The sequence below is a fragment of the Eretmochelys imbricata genome, chromosome 15 (genome assembly GCF_965152235.1).
Source record: "Eretmochelys imbricata isolate rEreImb1 chromosome 15, rEreImb1.hap1, whole genome shotgun sequence".
Lineage (NCBI taxonomy): Eukaryota > Metazoa > Chordata > Testudines > Cheloniidae > Eretmochelys > Eretmochelys imbricata.
This window is the reverse complement of record NC_135586.1, coordinates 24,710,179-24,733,172: the sequence shown is the minus strand read 5'-3', so window position 1 is coordinate 24,733,172 and position 22,994 is coordinate 24,710,179. Positions and strand designations below refer to the sequence as shown.

Genomic DNA, 22,994 nt, shown 5'->3' with positions numbered 1-22,994 from the left:
AGTAAACAAGAGAGAGTGAGGCAGCATGTTTATCTTTTGCCACAAGGCTAGCGTCCTGTTTGGGAAATGTTACAGGGGAACCTCTGATTTGGCTTGTCTAAGGAATGTTATCGCTAGCCCAGGACTGGCAGCTTAGAAGTGGTTTCAATACTATGCACCGATCTCAAGTCATGGCACAGAGATGTCTGAGAGGACGATGTGAACATTTTGTTTGTAACGCCCTCTTTGGATCACCAAAGTACAATGGGATTTTGGCCATGTCCCACTCTGCAAACATTGCTCCTTGGCCACTGTTTTGAGTCTGGTGAAGAATAACTAGGCTGCTTTTTGTTTTTACTTCACTGTGAGGGCACCAGCAACAATGATCAGCGTGGAGAATGCACCTTCTTGTGGCGGGGGGGCTGCTGCTGAATAGCTAAGCAGGGGGAGCACAGAGAAGATTTTGGGGGGACCAGCCAAAACGGCACCTCTCTCTCTCTTGTGTTAGGTGAATTTACTGATTTCAGTGACCCCAGTGGAATTCCAGAGTAGCTCGGATGGTGTAACTGACATCACAATCTGGTCCTTAACATTCTGAGATAAAGGAAAACACTGGGCTGTGAAAGGTGTGTATGGCTGGGCTTTCTCCCGCGGCCGCTCCAACTAAGGAAGGAAATGGCTCTACAGCAATGACAAGGTTTCTTATAAAGAAACTCATGATACAATTGAACGTCTCTGGGGGAACTTTCTCAGAAATCAGGAAGGAGTTGTCTATAGAGAACCCGGTGAGAGCATGCCACATGGCTCCCAAATGCCCTTCGCACAGCACGCACAGAGAACCGTGTCCGACACCCCAGTGCTATCACCCACCCATGGAGAAACACACCTGGCCCATGCAGGAGCACAATCAAGCACAGATGCCCACTCCCAAACTCATTCACTCACACCCGTTCCCGGAGCAAACAGATCGGAAACCCGCACTGTCCTCCGCAACAGATGCCCACATGAGAATACGCACGCACGCACATAGAAGCGGGACCCCACGCTCATGCGTGCACACCCATGCAGGCAGACACCCATGCCCACTCGTGCACAAGGCAAACTTTTGCTTGGTGCCCTCAGTCCGAGGATTTTAAAAACCCCACGGGATGCAGAACTTGGAGGGGAACGAGCCACTTTCCCGGGACCAGGTGACGAGGGGTCTTCCGTCTGGTACTTACAATGGGGGGGATAGCAGCAGCTCTCTGCTTCAGCTGCTTCAGGTCCAATGGTTTCTGAGGTGAAGAGTTCAGCCTGGCATCGGTGGCCGCGTTGAGGAGGCTGGGCCTCGGAGACAGCAGCCTGCACACAGACACAGGTCATAAGGAGCCACGTACTTCCCACCCCCACGAGCGAGGATGCACCGGTGCCTGCACAGCCTGTGCTGGGAGGAGGCGCGGGGCGGGGAATCTTTTCGTGATGACTCTAGAGGTCGTCGTCCTCACCAGCCCACCGAGAAGAAGCCGGTCACACCGACGCGTGTCGGTCCGCGTGCGCGTCACCCACTGGGGAGCGCACGTTACGGGTCCCCCCCTCAGAGCCTGAGCCACAGCGGAGGAGAGTGCTACTGTCCCATCTGGGGAGTGCTGGCTTTTCAGCTCAAGCTCCAGCAGCTCGTGCTGTTAGCTCTGGAGGTCCCCGGGGCGTCAGCCAGGACAGCAGCCGTCCCTTGTACAATATACTTTGTATATTCCTGGTTAGCGCCTCCCGTGCCTCCCAAAGTGTCTCAGTATTGGGCACCTGCAAGGGTCTGCTTGCTGAATAGACCATGCTTCAAGGAGCCACTGCTCGCCTTCTTGCATCAGAAAGGAGCAGTATCGACTGGCTTGGTACCTGGAGTTCTTACTCGCTAGACTTTGATCTATAATCAGTGATAAAGTAGCACAAGTCCCGGACCATCCTAATCTGAAACAGGAAGCACACAGCGGTACGGCTAACTACTACTGCACTGAGAGCACCGGCCAGGATACAGCACCGACCTTTGGAGATAACAGAGCACTGTTATCATGGAGCGCAGCACAGCGCAGCTTGCGACAGCCGGAGCTACTCGGCCATGGAGTGCAGCTGCAGCGGGAAAGGCAGGGCAGGACAGGGAGCCGGGATTACACAGCGACAGAAGAGGAAAAGCAGGCCAATTCCCGCCTGCCTTGCTCAGAAGGGTACGACTCCAATAGGACCTCTGGCATAAGTCCGAAGAGCAGGATTTGGCTCAATGGGCTTGATTACTCTTTCACGTACCCAAGAGTAAATCAGGAGCAATGCTAATGAAGCCACTGCATTACCCTGGAATGAGCCCAGGGACAAATCAGGGCCAACACAGGATGCCAGTTAGTTACAAAGTCAGGGTGCTTGGTTCTGATCTCTTATGGGACTCCAGATTTCACCAGCATGTGTGAAATCACAAGCAGACCCAGGGCTGGAGATATCTCTCACAGCGAGACAGCCAAAGTTTGCCTCCAAATTCAATACAACTGAGTGGTGTGAGGAACTGAGTGATCTGGCCCAGTCAGACAGGATCTCATCAGGTCCACAGGACAAGCCGGTGCATTCTGAGGGCTTTTCCTGTCTGGGCTGGCCACTCTGCGACCAGCTGGCTATCAAGCCAACTCTCTCGGCTACATAATAAGTCACTGGTAAGAGCCAAAAGCAAAGAACAATCCTTGCACAATGTGCTGGGCTGGATGCTCCCTGCCTGAGAGCGAGAGACAATAAAGCTGCCCCCCCACCACGATGGCATGGTTCCCAAACCTAGCCACTCAGCAGAAGATTTGGCTAGAGCTGCCAGGAAAGATTTATCCCAGGTGTGTGTCTGAGTGGGCTACCACCTCCTCACAGTGCCCTCAATCTCCAGATCTTTAGGTCAATCCTTCAGAAGCTGGCTCATCGCCACATTGGTGCACCTGAGCTTCCCTAAAGCTGCTGGGTGGTCCTGGCTGGGTCTGAGTCACATTTGGCCTGGCCTGGCCTCTTCTCCTTCAGGCCCTGCTCTGCTTCCCTTCTCCCACATGCTGCTGCTCCTCAGAGTGTACCTGTGTCTCTATGCACATGTGATTACTCAGAGGAGGGGGAGAAAGGGAACAGGAGCGGGGAGGAAGGCAGAGCTCGTGGGGGGGAGGCTGAAATCAGGCTGTCTTCAGTGCAGAACCCCAGAGGGGGGAGGAAACTCTCCTTCGCTTGAGGCTGGCCAAGAGGCTGCAGTGAAGGATACATCAGTGGTGCCCTCCAGCCAAACACACTGCTTCCCAGCCCCCGCACAGAGCTGCCTTCTTCACCTGGGGAGCTGCTGCCTGTGTTAGTGAATGGCCTGGCCGCTGGTTCGTACCCCAGGGTCTATATTCACTGGGCCGGCAGGCTGCGTGGGGCGCTGAACCCCTCCATAGCTAGCTGCAGTTCCACGCGCCAGTGCAATGCAGCAATGCAATGCAATGCAGACTCGGCGACAGACCCGCCAGTGGCCTCAGTGGGAGCAGGCTGAGTCCTCACAGCACAGGCCATTGGGGTCGCCCTGTTCTGCGGAGCAGCTGCTAACTTACATGGCTCCCCAGTATTGTTTAGCTCACTCACCGCTTTTTAGCTTCCAAGCCAAACCCTCCTAGCACCCCTGGGGAGTGGGGAAGACTCACCCCACAGAGGGGCGGGGACTAGCCCTAAGCAGTCAGAGCTCCTGGCTTCCAGCCTAGCGCTCAGACCACTGGACCAGGCCTCTCTCTGACCCTTCTCTTCTCTCTCCCAACTACCAGCTAGTGAAGCAGTCCGGAGTTTTAAGGTTTACAGCCTGCTCTGTTTATCGGAGCTGCGAGCTGACTGCTCTTTTCAGTCTATAAATTTCAAGGTCATTCTGTGTTCAACCTTGGATGACAAACAAGTCCGGCGAGGCCATGTGAGGGGAATAAATATATCTTTGTGCTGTGCGCCCATCCTCCTTTCCCCGCCCCTTGCCCTAGCTCCATTCCCGCCCCACCAATCCTTCTCCTGCAGCAGATTCTAGTTACACAGCAGGACCTGCAAAACGCACAGCCTTGGATTCCCCCCAGGAGCTCTCTGAGGAGGAAACGAGAAGAGGGGAGGCTAATCAGAGCTGTCGTGGGAATAAATGCACAGTATCTGCCAGCTGCGGTGTATCGAAAGCTAGAAGCTCGACCGCTGTGGAAACGTAAAAGGATACATACCCCAGGGGGCCTATGCCCCACAACGGCCATGCAAAGCCATTGACGGGTGTAGGTAAGGGACCGACTGGTGCAAACTCTGGCCAGGATTTTCAAGTGACTGGTGATTTTGGGGACTTCAGACACCGGAAGGGGCCCTGATTTTCAGGCTGGGCCAGGCACCCGCCCCCTCTTTCCTTCCGGCCCCTGCAAGGCAGCTCTGGCTGAGCATCCAAATAGCTGATCGCTTTTGGAAACTTCGGCCTCGGATTCTTTTAAAAAAACAAAACAAAACAAAACAAACCCCACACTCTTTTCCCACAAAATCAAGTTCCATTTCTTTCCTAGCAAACGTAGCTTCCAGACGCACTGATGCCGGGGCCACCTCCACCCAGCTTCCACTGGCTGGGAAGAGCTCGCTGCACCTCCAACGCGGGCTGCCAGGTCACATTAGACACAAACCCTGCCAAGCAGGTAACCCATCAAAATCCACAGTGCGAGCACAGTCCCCTCACGGATGAGCAGGCCGACTGACCGGCGAGCTGTCTGGGAACGGGGACCGGGCTGCACTTCGCTCCTGAGCACTGCTGAAGGCACAGCACCGATCTCGGTCACAGACCCTACAGAGGCCCTTCCAGTGATGTTAAAATGCAGGGCCGGATTCTGACAGCCTTGCTCACGTTCAGCAGCATTTTACTCCACAAATGGCCTCACTGGGCAGCTAGCTCAGTGGCCTGGTTGTCTATAGCACTGGGCACCCAGCAGTTCCCATCTACAGCCAGACCTAGCCAGCTCCTCAGCTGGTGGGAAGCAGCACAGTTACTCAACAGGAGCTGCTTTACATCAGCTGAGGATCTGGCCCCAGATCCTCATGTGCCTGAAGTGGCTTTAGAAGCCCAAATTTTGGTCCTTGGGTTTTAAAAAGTCTTAACTGAACCCTCTGAGCCTTGCCTTCCCTCTCAGTCAAATGTGGCAACCACCACCTGCCTCACCACGGTGCTGGGAGGCTGAGTTAATTCAGGCTTGTAAAGCAGTTGGAGAACCTCAGATTCATATAATTCATTTTGTTACAATGTCTGTAAATTACATAAACTGCCAATTGACTAAAATGAACACGTGCATAAAGCTCTACTTGCTGGGAAAGCAACAGATATCACTTTACTGTGTAAACCACCTGCCCATAAACCGGGCTCTGGAAATTTACTCACCTAATCTGCATGTGTGTGAAGTGGAGAATGACATCTCCAGGACACTAACTTATACACACACACCCCCCTACACTTACCTTCCATAGTTAATTTTGGGTCTCCCAAACCATGCTCTAGACATTGACAACCGAGCCCCGAAGAGCTGAGCGATGGAAAAAATCAGGGAAGGAAGTTTATGCAGGGTCTCTATGGATCTCTTGCCTGATTCAGTACCACGGAAGGGGAGGATGAACATAGGTGCACACATATCCGAGGAAAAGGATGAGATGGAAGATTGGGACTAAACTGTAAGAGCGTGACATGTGGATCCATATGAAGAGTTCTATCACGGTGTCATTTCTCATTCTACTGCAGAGAACCCCCCCAAATACTAATCCATGCACTGCAGTAAACAGTGTTGGGCATCAGTGTAGTAAATCTAAATTCCTACTCAAACCTTTCAAATACTTAGCCTCATGGCTCGGTGCAAAAAGTCAAGAGGCCTATGAACAGTTGCAGAACTGGCCCCGTTTCCCCGGCAGTGCTGCCAGGAAGCAGGTGTTAGGTACTTGGGTAGCAATGTAACAGTGGTTGGCACCATGTCTCCTGGGCACATAATTACCAAGCACAGGTGGTAAGTGCCTTCCTGTAACTTTTACAACTCAGTCTCCTGGTTTCTCTGCTAGCTGTAAACTTGCAATGGCTAAATCCGCATGGCATCACACATTCATTTACGTCTAGTGTGACCGACAGCTGAACTTCGCCACTGGCATAGCTAGCGGCCTTTTTAAAGAGATATATATGAAGACAATTATCTGTATTTTTAACACTGGAGAGTTAAAGCTGTGATTATCTTTACCCTGGCCTGCCACTGAGTCGCACGACCTGCAGAACGATGGAGGGCAGCCAGCGCAGCTGTCCCTAAGCATCACTCCTCCAGCCTGGTCCTCCCCCGTCCCTCCTCATCCTGCAAAGCTACCCCACCCCCACCTGAAGGAGAAAGCAAAACACTTTAAACCACTGAATGCACTTATAACTGGAGCAGAGAGCAAAGAGGGAGAAAACAGCTTCCAGCATCCCAGCAGACAAAACTCCGTGTGTGCAGGTGTTTGCATACACACGCGTGTGTATATACACACACACACACACACACACACACTGCACCCAGAGAAGATGGCTAGGTTCTTCACCAATCCAAAGTAAAGATAAGAGCCGAGGGCTTATCTCCACAGGAAAGCCACCCGGGGTACAAGTCAAGGTGTGCCTTCGAACTGAGAGAGGGGATGGCGACTGAGTAGGACTGCAGCAAGCATGCACTGAGCTAGCTAGCCCCAGCACCACGAGCCGTGAAGCTGCGGCACATGGGCTACCTGCCCAAGTACGTCCCCAGGGGCTGGGGTGTGCATGGTACAGGCTGCACTGAAGCCCGTCGAGCCACGGCTTCGCTGCTACCTTCTCACGCCATCTTCTAAAGCAAAGCCTTCCCACAGGTATAGACCTCTGACTGCAGAGTAGGTAATCTAGTAAAACGGCCCCTGCTGACAGTCAGTCTGGTAGAAGAGGGATTGCCCAGTTCGGCTGGGGTTGCTTTCTAAAGACTAAAGAAGCTACTTGTATCCCAGAGTAAGAGCGTGTCCACATGGGGAGTTATACCAGTATAATTAAACTGGTCTAGTTGTACAGGTATAACTGGCCAAACTTTCCCAGACAGCCAAGCCCTGAATCCCTGCAATGTCCCATATTTCAGCACAATGGCTGCTAAGCGGAGTGGCACAAGGCCCCGGGGGAAGCCTGTTTAATGTTTAACGTCCCTGAAAACTGATATTAGTTTGCCAGGGCAGATATGGACTGCCTCTGGGGGGAGCCTGGGATAAAGCGCGGTTCCCTCGATTGGCTCCGGGAAGCTGATAAATGCTGCTGTTGTAGTGGTGTGAAGCTGGGTTAACAGTCAACCTGAGCGCTGCCCTCCCCCTTTCTCACGGGGATTAGTATGGGGTTTGCGGGGAGGAGGGAGGCTGGGCTCCTTCCTCTGCCTAAAGGAGAAACAACAAATTCAAACAGGCCTGAACTCTGCAGCAGGAAAGCCAAGAGCGACAGGGTCAGCCTTATGGCACTGTCAGAGTCGCCTTAGGCAGCATGGCCAGGACTCACCCGCAGCCCCATCTCTTAGCAGCTTTGCAGCAGAATCTGCCGTTCCCACAGGAAGTACGAACAGCATCTTTGACTCTATTCTGCGAACTGTGCTCACAAGTGCTCGCTAATAACCTCACCAGGCTCCATGCAAGTGCAGCAGCAAAGCCTAAAGAGCTCATGTCTCCTTCAAGTACACGCTGGAGAGGGCAGGCTCATCGAGGGGAACTTGTTGCTTTCGCATTCTTTGGGCCAGCCAGGCTATTAGCTCTCAGTACCAGCTTCCTAGCCCTGAACCACATGCCCTACTCCGATAGGCAGGGGGTTAAAAGGGGCCAAGCTAGGCTAATTGGGGAAGCAGCCACAGGTGTGGCCAGCTCAGTTAGGGCCCAGCTGGCCCTGATAAGAGGGCTGGGGGACAGGAGCTGGAGGAGTCTCACTCTAGCCCTGGAGTGGGAAGGGCTGGCTGCCTGGGAGCAAGGTACCTGAAGCAGAGCAGTGCTGGGGAAGGGCAAAGGGGAGGTGGGGAGCTCCAGCCTGGTAAACCCCCAGGCTGCAGGCCTTGGTAAAGGCCCAAAAAGGTACTGGGGCTGCCGAGATACAGCCTGGGAGTAGGCAAAGGCAGCAGGTCCAGTGATGAGCGGCCATTACAGACTGCAGTCTGCCCCAGTGAATGGGGGGCTGGATGACAACTGGCAGTAGCCACTGAGGTAAGGTGAGCTTAGAGGGTTGGGGGTTCCCCTGGGAGGGGAGACCCAGAGAGTGGGGGTACTGCTGGGGCAGAACTCCAGAGTAAGGGGCATCGGGGTCTGGTAGGGACACGGGGGCCTCAGGCAGGTGAGCCACCAGCCAGCAGAGGGTGCTCTGAGCTGGAATCAACCTAATTCTCAGGACAACCAGCAGGAGGCGCCGCACTGGTGAGTCATTTCACTACGCCCCTGCATCCTGCTTTCCTGTCAAACTGGCTTCCCCTCCCCCACAAACCAGTTCTCCACGGGGAGTTGGGACACCTCCCTGGCTCTGTGTATGTGGGGGGGGGGACAACTCCCATCGCGAGGGGCCCCTCCTCAAAAGCAATTCTTCACGAGGGGAGGGAACCGAGATGGCTCCCACTCACCCATAGAACCAACCGCTGCTGAGGGAGGGCAGAGGGGACCAGTGATGGAAAATCAATTTTATAATTTGTTTTTATAAATTACATCTTTCAAGGGCTGGGGATTGAGGAATCGGTTGGCTGAGGGGGAGGGCACGTGGAACCGGGAGGAGGGTACAGTTGCTAGAATGCTGCCTCCTCCAGAAGTCTGGCCACACCCCTGAAAATCCTGAATATTCACCTCCTTGCTAATCTAAAACACCCTGCAGCTGCTTCCCTGTCTCCACATGCAGCCCCAAGTTATCATAGAACATCAGGGTTGGAAGGGACCTCAGGCGGTCATCTAGTCCAACCCCCTGCTCAAAGCAGGACCAATCCTCAACTAAATCATCCCAGCCAGGGCTTTGTCAAGCCTGACCTTAAAAACCTATAAGGAAGGAGATTTCACCACCTCCCTGGGTAACCCTTTCCAGTGCTTCACCATTCCAGTGAAAAAGTTTTTCTTAATATCCAACCTAAACCTCCCACACTGCCACTTGAGACCATTAGTCCTTGCTCTGTCATCTGCTCCCACTGAGAACAGTCTAGATCTATCCTCTTTGGAACCCCCTTTCAGGTAGTTGAAAGCAGCTATCAAATCCCCCCTCATTCTTCTCTTCCGCAGACTAAACAATCCCAGTTCCCTCAGCCTCTCCTCATAAGTCATGTGCTCCAGCCCCCTAATCATTTGTGTTGCCCTCCGCTGGACTCTTTCCAATTTTTCCACATCCTTCTTGTAGCGTGGGGCCCAAAACTGGACACAGTACTCCAGATGAGGCCTCACCAATGTAGAATAGAGGGGAATGATCATGTCCCTCGATCTGCTGCCAATGCCCCTACTTATACATCCCAAAATGCCGTTAGCCTTCTTGGTAACAAGGGCACACTGTGTTATGGGAGGAGCCATGTCTTCATTTCCCCAGTGTTTAGGGGGGAAAATACGGGAGATCCCATTAAAAGTCCGATCACACTCATCATGGCAGAGGCGTAGAGAGTTGCAGCATGTGTGGGCCGGTGACTTGCCCTGCTTTCCTCACAGATAATTAATGTCTAGATGTTTAAATGCCTCTCTCCACCCCAGGAACAATTCAGATCCCAGTCCCCTCTCCATGCTGTAAGTGAGAGATCAACGCAGCTCCTTCCCTGCAAACAGGATGCAGCCACTGAAGGAGAAACTGCCCACTGGCCCTTACTGAAATTGACTGAGTCTATGCAATAAGCCACAAATCCCAGGTCACAAGAGCCTGCCAGCGATAGAGGACAGGAGCGTATTGCAGCCAGTGACCTCTGTCTTACTGCTGTCCACAGCCATCTATCGTGGGTCTGTGACACAGCAGGGCAGCATAGTGCCCTTTATTCCACTTTCCCTTCAGAAGCTGTTGCCAGCACAAGGTTCAAAGACACAGGCATTAAAGAGCTTTCGACAAGGGCTGGCCCGATGAGAATGGGGATGGCAGGAAGCAGAGATGGGAACTACTTACTTGGTCAGCAAATGCACTCATTGCTAGTTCAGGATAAAGACCTAATTAATAAAAATGCTTCTCCCCCCCTTTACTTCTGTCGCCCCCCTCCATCTTAGGGGTCCAAACATCAGTTAATAATGCCTGTCAAGCTCACTGTGAGGAAGGCAAGCCTTATCATCCCCATTTTATAGATAGAGAAATAGAGGCCCGGAGAGGTGAGGTGATTTGCCCAAGGTCATACAGCGTGTCAGAGGCAGAGCTGGGAGAAGCGCCCAGGAGTCTGGAGCTTTCTGCTCTGCGCCTTAGGCCCCCAATCACTTCCGCACACCCTCACCCAGAGCAGCACCATACTCCGCAAATGGTCTCGCTGATTTCTGTGGAGTGGGTGCACCTCAGCCTGAACAAGGCTGGCACGATCAGCTTCTGTATGGTAGGCATGAAGGAGACAGGGCTACGGGACTGCGGAAGGACCCCACGGGATCTCTCCCTGCCTCCTGGCTCCGACTGGCACTTCTCAGGAAAGACCTCATCTGTCACGCACCCCTGACGCTGGCCCATCACCGTACTTGGGAGAAAGATCTCCCCAGCCACAGCATGAGCTGCTGACATCCCACGTCCTGAGACACGACCTCCCCTGCAAGAGGCGTTCCAGCCACACCGCTGCCAAGGCTTCCGAGGGCAGGGAGGTTATATCCGGCCCCTTTGCCAAACCGGCTTTGCCGGCTCTGCTCCCCAGGCACCTCTTCTTACCTGCTTTTGTCCACGGCGTCCTGCTCGTCCATCTCATCCGCGCTGCAGGTGGCGCTGGAGTCGCTGTCGGGGTTGAGCCCGGCGGCTTTGCCTGGTTTATGACTCTCCTTCTTCTCAGCTTTGGGCGTCGCCTCTTCTCCCACCGCGCTGCTGACGCTCTCCGTTTTCTTCTCGCTCGCCTTGTCTCTCTCTGGGGAGTCCTTGCTCTCCTCCTTTTCGATTTCGCTCTTGCAGGGCTCCTCGCCGGGCTTCTCCTCTGGCTCCTCCGTTTTCACCACGTCTACCACCAGCTCCTCCTGCGGCTTCTCCTCGCTGCTGGCTGGCTCGGCAGCTGCCTCCTGGGGCTGCGGGGTGGTGGTAGCAGTGGGATTAGCTGCAGTAACAGCATCAGCATCCTCTGCCTTGAGGGCAGGTTCTGCACCGGAGTCTCGCCCAGGCGTGGGCTTGGGCCCATTCTCTCCACTTTCTTTGGCTTCAGGCCTCGGCGAGGGAATGCTCTCGGTATCCGAGCTGTGATTTACTGCAGCTGAAAGGAAATCAAACCAGAATCAATATCTATAGCGTTCGTTACTAACATCTAACACACAAACATGAGGCAGACACAAGAAGGAAGGTACTTCCCCAGCTTTGTGAAACACTTTCATTCCCTACGAAAGGCCAAATTCTCTTCCCGGTTACGCTGGAGTAACCACACTAGGGAAGCAGGATGCACCAGTGACAACTGGCAGCAAGAATGGAGACCTACATTTGGAAATCACCAGTGTCAACGTCCCACCTGAAGCAGACGACAGCATGTGGTTCATCATTTCCCCCCTCTCCTTCTCCAGCATCCAGCACGTTACATTTCAGCACATTCATTCAGCAACGGCCCAGAGAGACCCGACTGCCGGGGGCGGAAATGATTTCAGAGCTTCCATCAGTTGGGTTTAGGCTTTGGGTGGCTGGGAGCTGAGCCATTATATCAGATTTCCCCATATTTCAGAGCAATAGCCGCGGGCTTGGCCCATTCCCGGATCACTATACTTAAATGTCAAGAAACAAAAATGGACACTGCCTTGATCTTATCTAGCGCTTTTCATCAGTAGATCTCACAGTGCTTTACAAAGGAGGGCAGCATCATTAGCTCCCTTTTATGGCTGGGGAAACTGAGGCCTGAAGTGCTTTGCCTGAGATCACCCAGCAGACCAATGGCAGGGCTGGGAAGAGACCTCAGCTCTCCTGAGTTCCAGTCCAGTGCTTTAACAGCAGGCCAATGGGAATCCCCATCACAATGCAGTTATGGGTTATACACACCATAACAAACCCCCAAGACGAAGGGAGATTTCACAGTGCATTCCACGGAGACATTTGTGGCCAAGTTTTCAGCACTCAGTAGCTCCCGTGGAGAATCTCTTCTCCCCCAACTCACACGCTTCCCTTCCCTCCACGGGGAACTATGGGAGCTGAAAATCTGGCCTGTATATGTCCCAGTCATGTTGCTCTCCCCTGTCCCAGCTGGAGAACACCAGTGCCCAGACAGACAGGACTGTGTTTGGGAGTAAAACAAGGCGGACGCATCAAATCCCCATCTCCCATATGATGTGTGTTAGGGTCACGCGCTTTCAGCCTGGAACCAGCAGCCCCAGCCTGTCCCCCCCAAAGCACACCCTTCAGGTCTAGCTCCCGCCAGGCTCCCGCCCTAGGTGCGTGGGACGGGGACACCTGCTCAGCCTCCTAGCTACTTTCCTCATCTCTTCTGCACTCCCCCCTCAGTGGTGTTGTGGTCTGACCTTCTCCCTACCTGCCCTATACAGGAGCAAACACGGAATGTCTCAGTCTCCTGTTCCCGCTACCCTACACAAAAATGTCGACCTACCCAGTCTCTGAACTGAACAGCAAAGTGCTGGGATCCCCACACTGTCCATGACACATCAAGGACAGAAAGAAGCTTGCTCCTCTCTCTGCCTGGGCTGAGTGCATCCTGTAGGCTGGGTGCCATTCAAATAACGGAGCCCAGCCTTAAAAACCAAGGGACAGGGTCATGAATCCAAGAGCCAGAACACTGCGTCTAAAACCAGGCAGGCGGGAGCTGTCCGTTGGCCCTATGATCCAATGACAACATTTAAAATCGCTCCCTTTGCTCTTCTTTGCATCGTTCTCAAAATTCCAACCAGCCCTCATCAAGGCATCGGGGCCAGTTCCAGTCTGATCAAGGCCTAAGCCAAGGTTCCAACCTCTCTGCTTGCCTTCCAGGACTGCATCATTGTGACTATGGATACCAGCCTTCCCCCATCCCACGGCCCAGCCACGAAGAAATCCATGGCAGCAGAAGGAGCCTTCCACACGTTTTTGTTTAGCAGCCAATATGAAAAGAAAGGAGATCAGGGTCAGCCGGAGGAAAAATATCCCAGAGTTTCAGGACAGGTTAATAATTAAGCATCCAGGATCATCCCCAAATCTATGGGAAATGGCTTCCTCCTGAGCTGAAAACACTCACGTCTAGATGCAGTGAGGCGTTTCAGAGCAGAGACGGCTTTTGTTTCTTTGTCCCAAAGGGAGGAATATTTGGAATAACCTGTGCCTTGGAAAGATGGCCTGCAACTCCTTCAGGGACTTCCTGACCCAAGGGAAAGGGTGTGCTCTATCAGTGGGAGTTGAGGGCTCTCAGAATATCTCAGAACGTCAGAGGTGCAGGGTCAAGATGAACTTGCTTTGGGATTTAAGGGCAGTGCTCTCCCCCTCAATACTGTAAGGATGGGAGGGAAGGTGGAATTCCTTCCAGACACAGATGGTTATCGGTCTGCAAGGCTTTCAAGTTATATCCAAAATGGATGGACGCAGAGGAACAGTATTCTGATAGCTTTACATCTGAGCACATCCAAAGTATTCCACTTTCTTGGCAGAAAAATGCCCCAAGGCCAATAGGAATTTCAGCCTTCCCTGATGTTTATTTACTTATAATAAATCAGTGAAACACAGTCACCCAAGGACTATGGGCCAGGAATTTACAGTATTTAGGCCGGACAGAGATTTATGGTGTATTTGGCCAAAGCCTCGCTCAGAAATGCACCCGCTTCCCTTCCCAAAGGGAAATGCAGTCTGCTGAGGCCAAAGAGATGTCTGCAGAGATTTCGCCTCTGGTTCAACCAGGCTTTAGATTTCCATGTGTTCGTTCCCAATATTGCAAGCCTGCTGCGAGCGTGAGGAGCTGAATTGCGAATGAGATGAGCACGGACAGTGAGGTGCACACTACAGTTAGTGATCAAGCCTGCCTTTGCTACAAGAGCCTCATTCATTGGAGCGTTAGGTGAGTCGTACGTACACTTTGCGCTTGCAAACCAGGTCGTCCGGACACAGACAATTAATCGCGCAACAAATTCATCCAAAGCCCTCCCCTCCGGTAGGTATTCATTACGCCAAAATGCATCCCCAAATGTCACAGGGGAGCTAGGCAAACTGCTCAAGCGTACTGCTGCTCTGACATTTCTGCTCCTGTGACATTTCATCCACTTGGCTTACAGCTTTGTTCAGCTCAGTAGCCCACTTCAGAAATATAATCCCACCTGCCTCACAGGATGAATAAGAGACGAGAATTGAAGCCGTAATAATGTAAAGCTTCTAAGTGTGTCAAGAGATCGGTCTTTAATCTTAAAACACATGGTTTTACTCTGAACAGCTCTCACAAAGAGCAAGAACCACATCTTACACCAGGTCTGTGAGTCACAGATCACCCAGCGCAGACTTAACCTGGAACCTGCCTTATCGTGAGTCACTTTCAACAATGACTTGAAAAGATTTGCCATTTCCAGTCCCATTAGCCTGGTCTCCAAGGCCAGGACTCAGCATGGTGTCAGCACTGCTGGTTAACTTATTAAATTACTTTGACAAAAGTCAAATGGGACCATTGCCGTAAATTACACACGTTTTCCCAAACTCCCGGTTGAGGTTTCTGAGCCAGAAATAGCTAAAACTGTCACTTTCGGTTGGCTCCCTTTCTTCTGCTCCAACGGGAGTGTGGAAATTGCCTGCCTGAAAGAAGATATTAAACAATGCAGAGGTGGGCTGACCCTGTGGCTTAGAAGCTACTCAACGTGCTGCTGCCCCGAAGGAGGACGACTTTCCGAAGCAGAAGCCACGGGGTGTTTGTTGTTTAGGTCAGAAAAGTCAGAAAAGCGATGCCCTAGAGAGAACGGGGCAGTCTTGGCTCTCCCAGCCCTCCTGCTGGTTCGCTCGTGGGGGATCGGAGTCAGCAAAGCACTTCAACCTGGGCTTAACTTAAAGCACGTGAGGTAGACCCCTCCCGATTCAGCAAAGCACTTAACTGAAGAACATGCTTATGCCTGGTGCTCGAATGCTTTGGTGACTCATCGCCTGGGGCAGCGGACAGGGTAGTGACGCTTACTTTGCCTCATGACTGCTCCTACCCACCCCACCCCGGCACCTGCTTTCCAACCCTCTCGCCTCGCTGGGGGTCATGCAGCTTAAACAGGCCTTTATTTAAAAGGAAACCCAATCTGAGTTACAAAAGTCTAAACGTGCGCAAGGCCTAGCGACGGGGGGACTGGAGGCCAATAACACTGCAGACTCTTCACTAGGGAGATGGAAAACCTAAGGATATGCAAGATGACACCCTTGACCAGCCCAGAGATGCCCAGTGGTAAGGGAGGGGGCTCAAGGGATCGGTCCGAGGATACAAGGTTTTGTCCTACGAGGGCAGCAATGATAATTTGGGCCAGGAGCAGTAGTGGCTGAAAGTGAAACTAACAAAAATTCTATCCCCCAAAATGGCACCAATTGGGTTCCGGGTGGGCTGTCTAAGAGAGAGGCCAAAGCATAAATGGGCTGTGGAAATAAACCACCTGTCTGTGGGTAATCCCTCTGGAGCTAGGCAGTGGGGGAAGGCTGGCACTGTCCGCGCTCTCCCACTCCTGGAGACATACGACCGGAGCTGCCAATCAAACCCCTATCAAAACAACCCCCACCTCAGCCTGAGGGCATCCTGGCTATCAGCTGACCAGGGTATGGAGCTTCACGGCCTCCACAAATAAATCAGACCAGGGCTGTGACTGAGGACAGTCCCAGCGACCGTGAAACCTGGAGGAGCCAGAAATGTCAGCGCTTCTGTGTCTCCGGTGTGGTGTGAAAGCATCGCCCACGCATATCCTCAGGGTGCCAGAGCCCCAGCATGACTCCTCCCGCCCGGGAGACACGCTTACTAGGGAGACCCATGGAAGCACTGACATTTGCAGGGCGAAAACGCCTCTCCTGTCTCCTCCCCTGGCAGGAAAGGGCTGCTCGGCTGCAGCCAAGGGTCCAGGGATGAAGCAAACAAACCCGAGCCAATTCCCCCCAGGGCCACCGCCCCTCAAATGTCTCACCTTCCGCCTCCTCGGTCATCTCCTCTTCGTTGCCGCTTGTCCCCGATACCTCCATCTCCTCGTCCTCTGCCGTGGGAGGGAAGGCAGCTTCTTCATTTTGAACGGCAGGGGCTTTCTTCTTCTTCCGCCTTGCGTTCCTCTCTTTCTCCTACGGGAGAAGCAGTCAAGGGTCAAAGACTAAGCCCTCGACAGTAACCAAAGGCAGAGTTTGGCCTGCAGGGCCAGCGCTTTCCCTGTAATCCTCAATGGGAAGGAGATAACAGGCTACATACAATGCTACGTATTCTTGGATTCTCTTTACCCCCTTATCGCTCCTGGACCTTAGTGACTGCACCGCAGAAGGGCAGACTTCATGAAATGACAGAAAGAGCAACTTTAATGCCATCCTTACTGTGAGTGGTGCCTCATGCCTTGGGACTACTCACAGAGTAATGTCCTACTCAGTGTGAGTTAGGGTGGAACCCCCTGCTCTACAGTTGGCATACATGTGCAGAGTACCAGCCCTCTAAGTTTCCCAACGAAACTTTTACTAATTGAGTGGCACGCCACCCTTAGGAGGCTGTTGGGAGAGGCCAACAAGGAAACATTCCTCTTTGCACAATACCGCAGTATAAGAGCAGGAAAGCATTGCAAACGATCATGTGATAAAATAAAACCGGTCTCCATTTTGACAGCACAATTGTGTGTGCATAAATGCTAGCAATTCAGACCTTAAGACACCTAATTACCATCAAGAAGTTGGCCTCAATTTGAATTAATTGGGTGCCTATCTTTAAAACTAAACTGGGCCTGGAAGATCTATCACCGTATTATGAAGCTAATTTACAGATGACTAAGATGGCAACTCAGACAAACTTTAGTCAACATCGTGGGTGTCTCCATTTTTGGATGCCCAACTTGAGACACCTTAAGGGGACCTGATTTTCAGTCACGCACGTCTTGACACACACTGCTACTTCCAATAAACTGTTTGGCCTGAATCAAGAGTCTCGTCTCTGCTAATGTTTCCCGGGGTCATTAAGGAAATAAATATAACCAGTAGGAACATGCCCGTCACCTGCTGCTCCCTCCGCTCGCCCCACTCGAATGACGTACTTAGAACGTTTATTTAAATGGATGGCAAATGAAGGCTGCAGCAGCATGTGAACTCTACCTTTGGATCTCGAGGTGGGGGGAGGGGGGTGTCTTCCCCCTGTCTCTATAGACTCAAAAACCACTGGATAAAAACCCCACAAACTGCTTTTGCTTGGCAACACTGCCGCTTTAACCGCTTTGTATCGAACTGGGAAGGAGAGGCTGGAAGCACCTGAGAAGTTACATGATAGCAGAGGCGTTACAAATGGAACCAAAGAGCCCTCTGAGCTGACCCACCCACTTCTGCGGTAACCCCATTCTTTCGGCAATCTCTGCTCCCTCGGGAAGAACTTTGTCAGAGCTTCAACTTGTGCCAAGGGAACAATTCAATAATTGTATGTTATTGACTGAAGAAGCAGCTCGTAGTTAGGCCTTCAGATAATGCTAATGTGATGACAAAGCTCTTGCGTTACTATGGCAAAGCCTTCTTCACCTTACTGCCTCTCTTACTCATGTGTCTGTGACTCAGAGGAGCTGACGAGTGGGATCTTATGCTGGGAAATTAGCTGGGAACAAGCCCCTGCATCAACACCAGACTTGGCTTTTATGTTTGCACTAAGTGATAAGCAGCGGGATTTGGCCCATGCAGAGATGAAAGCTCTGGCAGGCAGGCCTCTGGGGCTGCGAGAGACCCACTGTGCAGTGAAGTAACAATGGCGAGCTATTGGAAGCAATCTGAATCTTGAAAGCAGAGTTCGGGGGAGGGGGGCATACCTAGTGACAGGCTCAAGCTGCATGCATACACGTTCTGCTCTAAGGTTTGGGTTCTGGTCAAGGCATATCCAGCCAAATTCATCCCTGCTCAAACTCCATCGCCTTGTAACTCCATCAAACTCAACACACCGGTTGTCACCATATACTTCGTCTGGAAGCTCTTTATGGGTAAGGGTGGCCTATCTTAACACACTGGGTCCCTAATCCCTGATGGGCGACCCTAGCAACTACAAATGTATCATCCAACATTAGTTCAGTTCACATGGCAGCGAAAGTGAGGAGAAGAGAGGCTTCAGTCAAATTTAGCATTAAAGGCAAAAGTTGGTTGTCCATAGAACCGAGGTGTTTGTACAGTGCCCAGCACAGTGGATCTCCAAATCCCAGAGGTGCTAGATACAAAGAATAAATAAATGAGATGATGGTAAGGTGAAGCTCATAGTTGATGCAGGAATTAAATGCTTTTACGTGGTGTTCCATCCTTTCTTTGGTATGTAACTGAGTAGCTCCCAAGGCTCAGTTTGAGCCCTGTTATCAGTACGTCAGTGGTTTTCACATCCATCCTATTCCTTGGTGCTAAGCGTACAGTGTGTCCTATTAAAAGTGACTTGCTAGGTTCATCCTAGAGAGTTTTTCCCCTTGGAATGCATAGGATAGCGCGAGCAGGACTGCGCGGCAGTCTTTGGCTTACGTGATAGCAGAGACATCTACGTCAAAAGGGAAATAAACCAAACCAGACTAAACCCTGAACTTCTCCCATGGCAGGTTATTTCTGAGCACTCCGCGATGCCTCATGTGTCATTCCACTTCCTAGGGGGAGAATGGCCAACCCAGACACCTGGGGTGGCTGGTTTCCAGCCAGCTCTATTAGGTTGTCTCCAATTCTGGTGAGAATCAGCAGTTCTTCTCAACCTCCTCTCCAAGCTGTCTGGTGTTACTGGAGCCTTCCCCACTCCTCCACCCCACCTGAACAACCCTGAGTGGCCAGGATATAGCTAACACAACCTGCTAGTGTGACATCATTCTGGCCATCTGCCTCAGAAGGGAAAGAAGCAGCCCGGACAAATGTGGCCTCCTCACGGGATCACCACCTGACACAGAGCGAGCAGCCAAAGCGGCTTTAAAAAACCCTGCTCCTGATACAGAGCAGTCATTATATTTATGCCCCATCAGCAGCTGTCTCAGCCTTCCCTAAAAGCACAACGCTGGCACTCCCGAAATAGCGTGGCAGGGCCGTGCGTATTCCAGCACTGGGATCGGAAGCTAAGGCCCACTGCGATGGGGTGTGTACCCCACGCAGACCCTGAAAGGGTTAATGGGGACCTGAGAGGCCAGTTGTGTTACCTGTTGGCACCTGGGGTAGAGGAAGAGAGCCAGGTTTAATTAGAGACCATGGCCAGCCTAGAAGGGGCTGGGTGGTAAGCAGGAAGTTTAATGCAGAAGGGACAGATTCTGCAGTCAGGCCCCGGGAAGAGAGAGGAGGAAGCTCAGGGATCCTGAGTGGGGAAGTCTGGCACGAGGACAGGAGAGAGACAAAGCAGCCACTGGGGGTGGAGCAGGCTCCAGAGGTGAGCCCTGAACAAAGCACAGATTTGGAGGACCAGGGAGGGAGCCCTAGGAGGTGCTCGGTGGATGAACACTGCTGCAGAGAGGGAAGAGAGGCCAAGGGTAGAATTTAGTTTGAGTCTGTATATTTTTGGTTTGGGATTTCTGTTAGAGGATCGAGGGAACAGAGACAGTAGAAAGCCCTGGGAGAAGGGAACAGAGACAGTAGAAAGCCCTGGGAGAAGGGTGTGACGACCACAGGGCCCAGGGGTGGGGCACGTTTTGTGAGGACCGTAGACCATTTTATGTTGGAAGTTCCATTACCCAAGAAGGGATGGATTAAATTCGGCCAGTGGGCCGGGTCACAGGATGGTGTACTCTAGCAGTGAATGCCGACCTTCGCCCAATGCGATAACCCAGCGTCAGTCCCAGGACTGGCATGGAGAACAAGGGCCTGATCCGATGCCCGCTGACTTCAATGGCCTTTGGGTCAGGTTCCATGTTAGCAGGGGAAGCATTCCCCACAGGGTCCCACTTGCAGAGAGGAATCGTGGCCTCTGTTCCGCAGCTGGGAATCACAGCCCAGACACACACGGAAAGGGACAGCCAGCCTTTCAATAGGAAAGGGTGACTGGATCTAACTCTTTCCCTCAGCCCATGGGATGAGAGAGTGAATGGGGTCCCCAGCCTACAGTGCCTCCAGGGCAGCAAAGAGTTCATTCCCCTCTTCCAAAGGGAAAGGGGACGGTTGAGTAGAGGATCAGAACCAGGATCCTGCCAATCTAGGAGCTGTCCAGATTCTGAGGCAGCGTCTAACAGGGAGCAGGCTCCGTCTAATTAATTGAGGAAAACGCACAGATGGGTGCCCTGAGGACATCTTGCACAGACTTGTAGGGACCCTTCCTTTGATAGGTTAATATGAGCCACATCGTTCCCTGGCCTAAGACAAGTCCAGCACAAGTGGCAGACACCCACATGGGGAGAGAGAGTCTGAGCTCCAATGGCTCAAGGCAAGAACAACTTGAAAGGACATTCTGGATCACAATGCCCCATTTTCCCCTTGAATGCTGTGATTAATGAAACAAGAGATCAGTGTGCAGAATGTCAAGACTAACCGAGGCTTAAGCCAAGAACAGATCTCAGGTGCTTGCAACAGAACTGAGTCGAAACGCCCAGAGGCAGAGACTCAGAATGAAGCTCAAAGGTGGCGTGACTCAACCCTAATCAGAGGCACCGACTCTTCTGATGGGTTTCTTGGGCTGTCAATATACAGCTCCAGGCATGTATTTCCAGGGGTGGGGCTGTAAAATCTGGGTCCCCCCCGCCTATCTGATCCTGTCTTAATCCAATACTGCCAGGAGGGTTCTCCTCCAGTCACAAAAGTCAGTGAAAGAGGGATGTCTGGGAGCTTGTACAGCTCTGCTGAAAGGCAGACAGGGCTACACAGTGTTTCCCTGTGCTCCCAGTATACAAAGTCTGTCTCTCAACAGCTCTCCAGGTGAGGTTTATTTTCTGTAAGGACAAAAGGACAGCCCTTAAACTTCAAACCCCAAGCATGGCATGAGTGGAAACGCTGTGGAAGCCCATGGACCACCCACGCCCCAGAGAAAGAGGAAGGAGCTGCCATAGACCTGCTTTCTGACTGCAGCTCGAATGGCTTTCCTGGGCAGTGGGGGGCAGAACAGGCCCCGCAGAGTCCCTTTTTGGGTATGTCTACACTGCATCTGGGAGCCAGCCTGGGGCTTGCACTAGGATTGTGGCTCGGGCTCTCAAGCGTCATGGGGAAGGGGACTTGACAGCCCAAGCCGCAGTGTCTACACAACTTTTTGTGTGCTAATGTGAGCCCCACTAGCACAAGTCAGCCTGGGCTCGAATGGGCTCATGTTCCTTGGGCCATGCTTTAGGTTCTCATTTGAATGAGCCCTCAGACCTAAGCTGAAGATCACTTGGAGCTACCGAGTTTCATTGGGATGAAACCGTCTGGAACAGTGACTTTCATCTGGCTGAAATTCAACACCACGCATTGGCACTGGCTAAACCATACATGGACTCAGGTTTGCCCAAAACTGTGCTCTGGTTCACTTGAAGGTTTCTAGAGACCTCAGCAAAGCTGGGCTGAGATCTGAGTTTGTAACAAAACCCTTGTTATACCCATCCTAGCAACAGGGCTACAAACCATAAACAAGCTACATTTGAGAAATTAACAAGCGTTACTCACTGAGTCTATCCTCCTTAAATTAAATAAACAACATTCTAGCAAAACTGGGAATGCAGAGCCTATCCGTTTCCTTGTACGTTATCTGCAGGGAGATCAGTAATAGCAGCTGACATCCAGGTCATGCAACAAGCTAGAGACTTCATTGCAAAATTACCTGATGACACATTGGCCTGACCTCTGACTGCTTCCACTGAGAGGGAGGTCAAAGCTGACTATTTTGCATGCCCAGATTCTGTACAGGAAACCATCAGGAGGGTTGGTCTACTTTTGACTATATTTAGGAGTTCGGAAGGAAAGTCTGTGGAAATTCACTCTCAGTTGTTCTTTTATTTTATTCAGTTTTATGGCATCTGCTGTTGCCATAAAACAATGGAGCTCAATAAATAACAGCTGAGCATTCATTGTTTTTATACAAAACCTAAATTCCAAAGCCCCCAGCATTTAAAAGACTAGATGATGATGATGATCTAAACTGCATGCGCTAGTGAACAATATGAATGGGGGAGAAAAGGATGAGTGGAAAACTGGTTCTGCAGAAAAACGCCCATGCAGTGCAATTTCTGAAATATTAGGAAGCAGAATAAATTATTATACTCAACTCCAGTTCTATTACTGAGTTCAGCGATCTTCCTTCCAATTTTCCCAAGGAACGAACACTAGATCTTTATAACATAAAGCTCTATTCGGAGACATTGTGTGTGAGTGTTTCATCCCATTCTTTAAGTAGATGTTTTTGTTGTTTTCTTTGTACCGTTTGTTTGCTTTGTCTCTAACACAAAGAGGAACACAGGACTATCTTTCAACTTGGAGAAATGATCAAACGAATCACCATTGTCCGCTCTACTTCTTGTTCCTATAGAGTGACTAGGATATTCAATTCCTGGCTGAGTCACTGAGTGTTTTCCTGTCTTTTTACTCATACTGTAATAGCTTGATGGAGAGATTCCTGTATTGAACATTGTCCCTTTCATTTCCAAAGCACTCCTTGGGGGGTTACACCATGTGAATTCTATTAGCCAGGAAGCTCAGAACCCCAGGGTCCTCTACAAATGAAATTATAATTATAATACTTAGCAGATCTGTAGTGGCGCGTTGCATCTTCAGAATGCTTGGCGAACGCCAATTAATTCATTCCCTGAACTTTCCGAGAGAAGAAAGTATTATCCCCTTTCTGCCACAGGGAAACTGATGCACAGAAAGGCTA

General features: G+C 51.6%; 1 protein-coding gene across 1 annotated transcript in view; it reads right to left on the bottom strand.

Annotated features, from left to right (window-relative positions):
- Nucleotides 1-22,994, bottom strand: part of NCOR2 (nuclear receptor corepressor 2) — a 284,712-nt gene that overhangs the window by 61,199 nt on the left and 200,519 nt on the right. The window contains exons 18-20 of the mRNA XM_077835004.1: nt 16,183-16,330; nt 10,826-11,351; nt 1,200-1,320 (exon numbers count right to left, since the gene is read on the bottom strand). Of these exons, the coding sequence (XP_077691130.1) occupies nt 1,200-1,320; nt 10,826-11,351; nt 16,183-16,330 (795 nt within the window). The remainder of the gene's footprint in view (nt 1-1,199; nt 1,321-10,825; nt 11,352-16,182; nt 16,331-22,994) is intronic.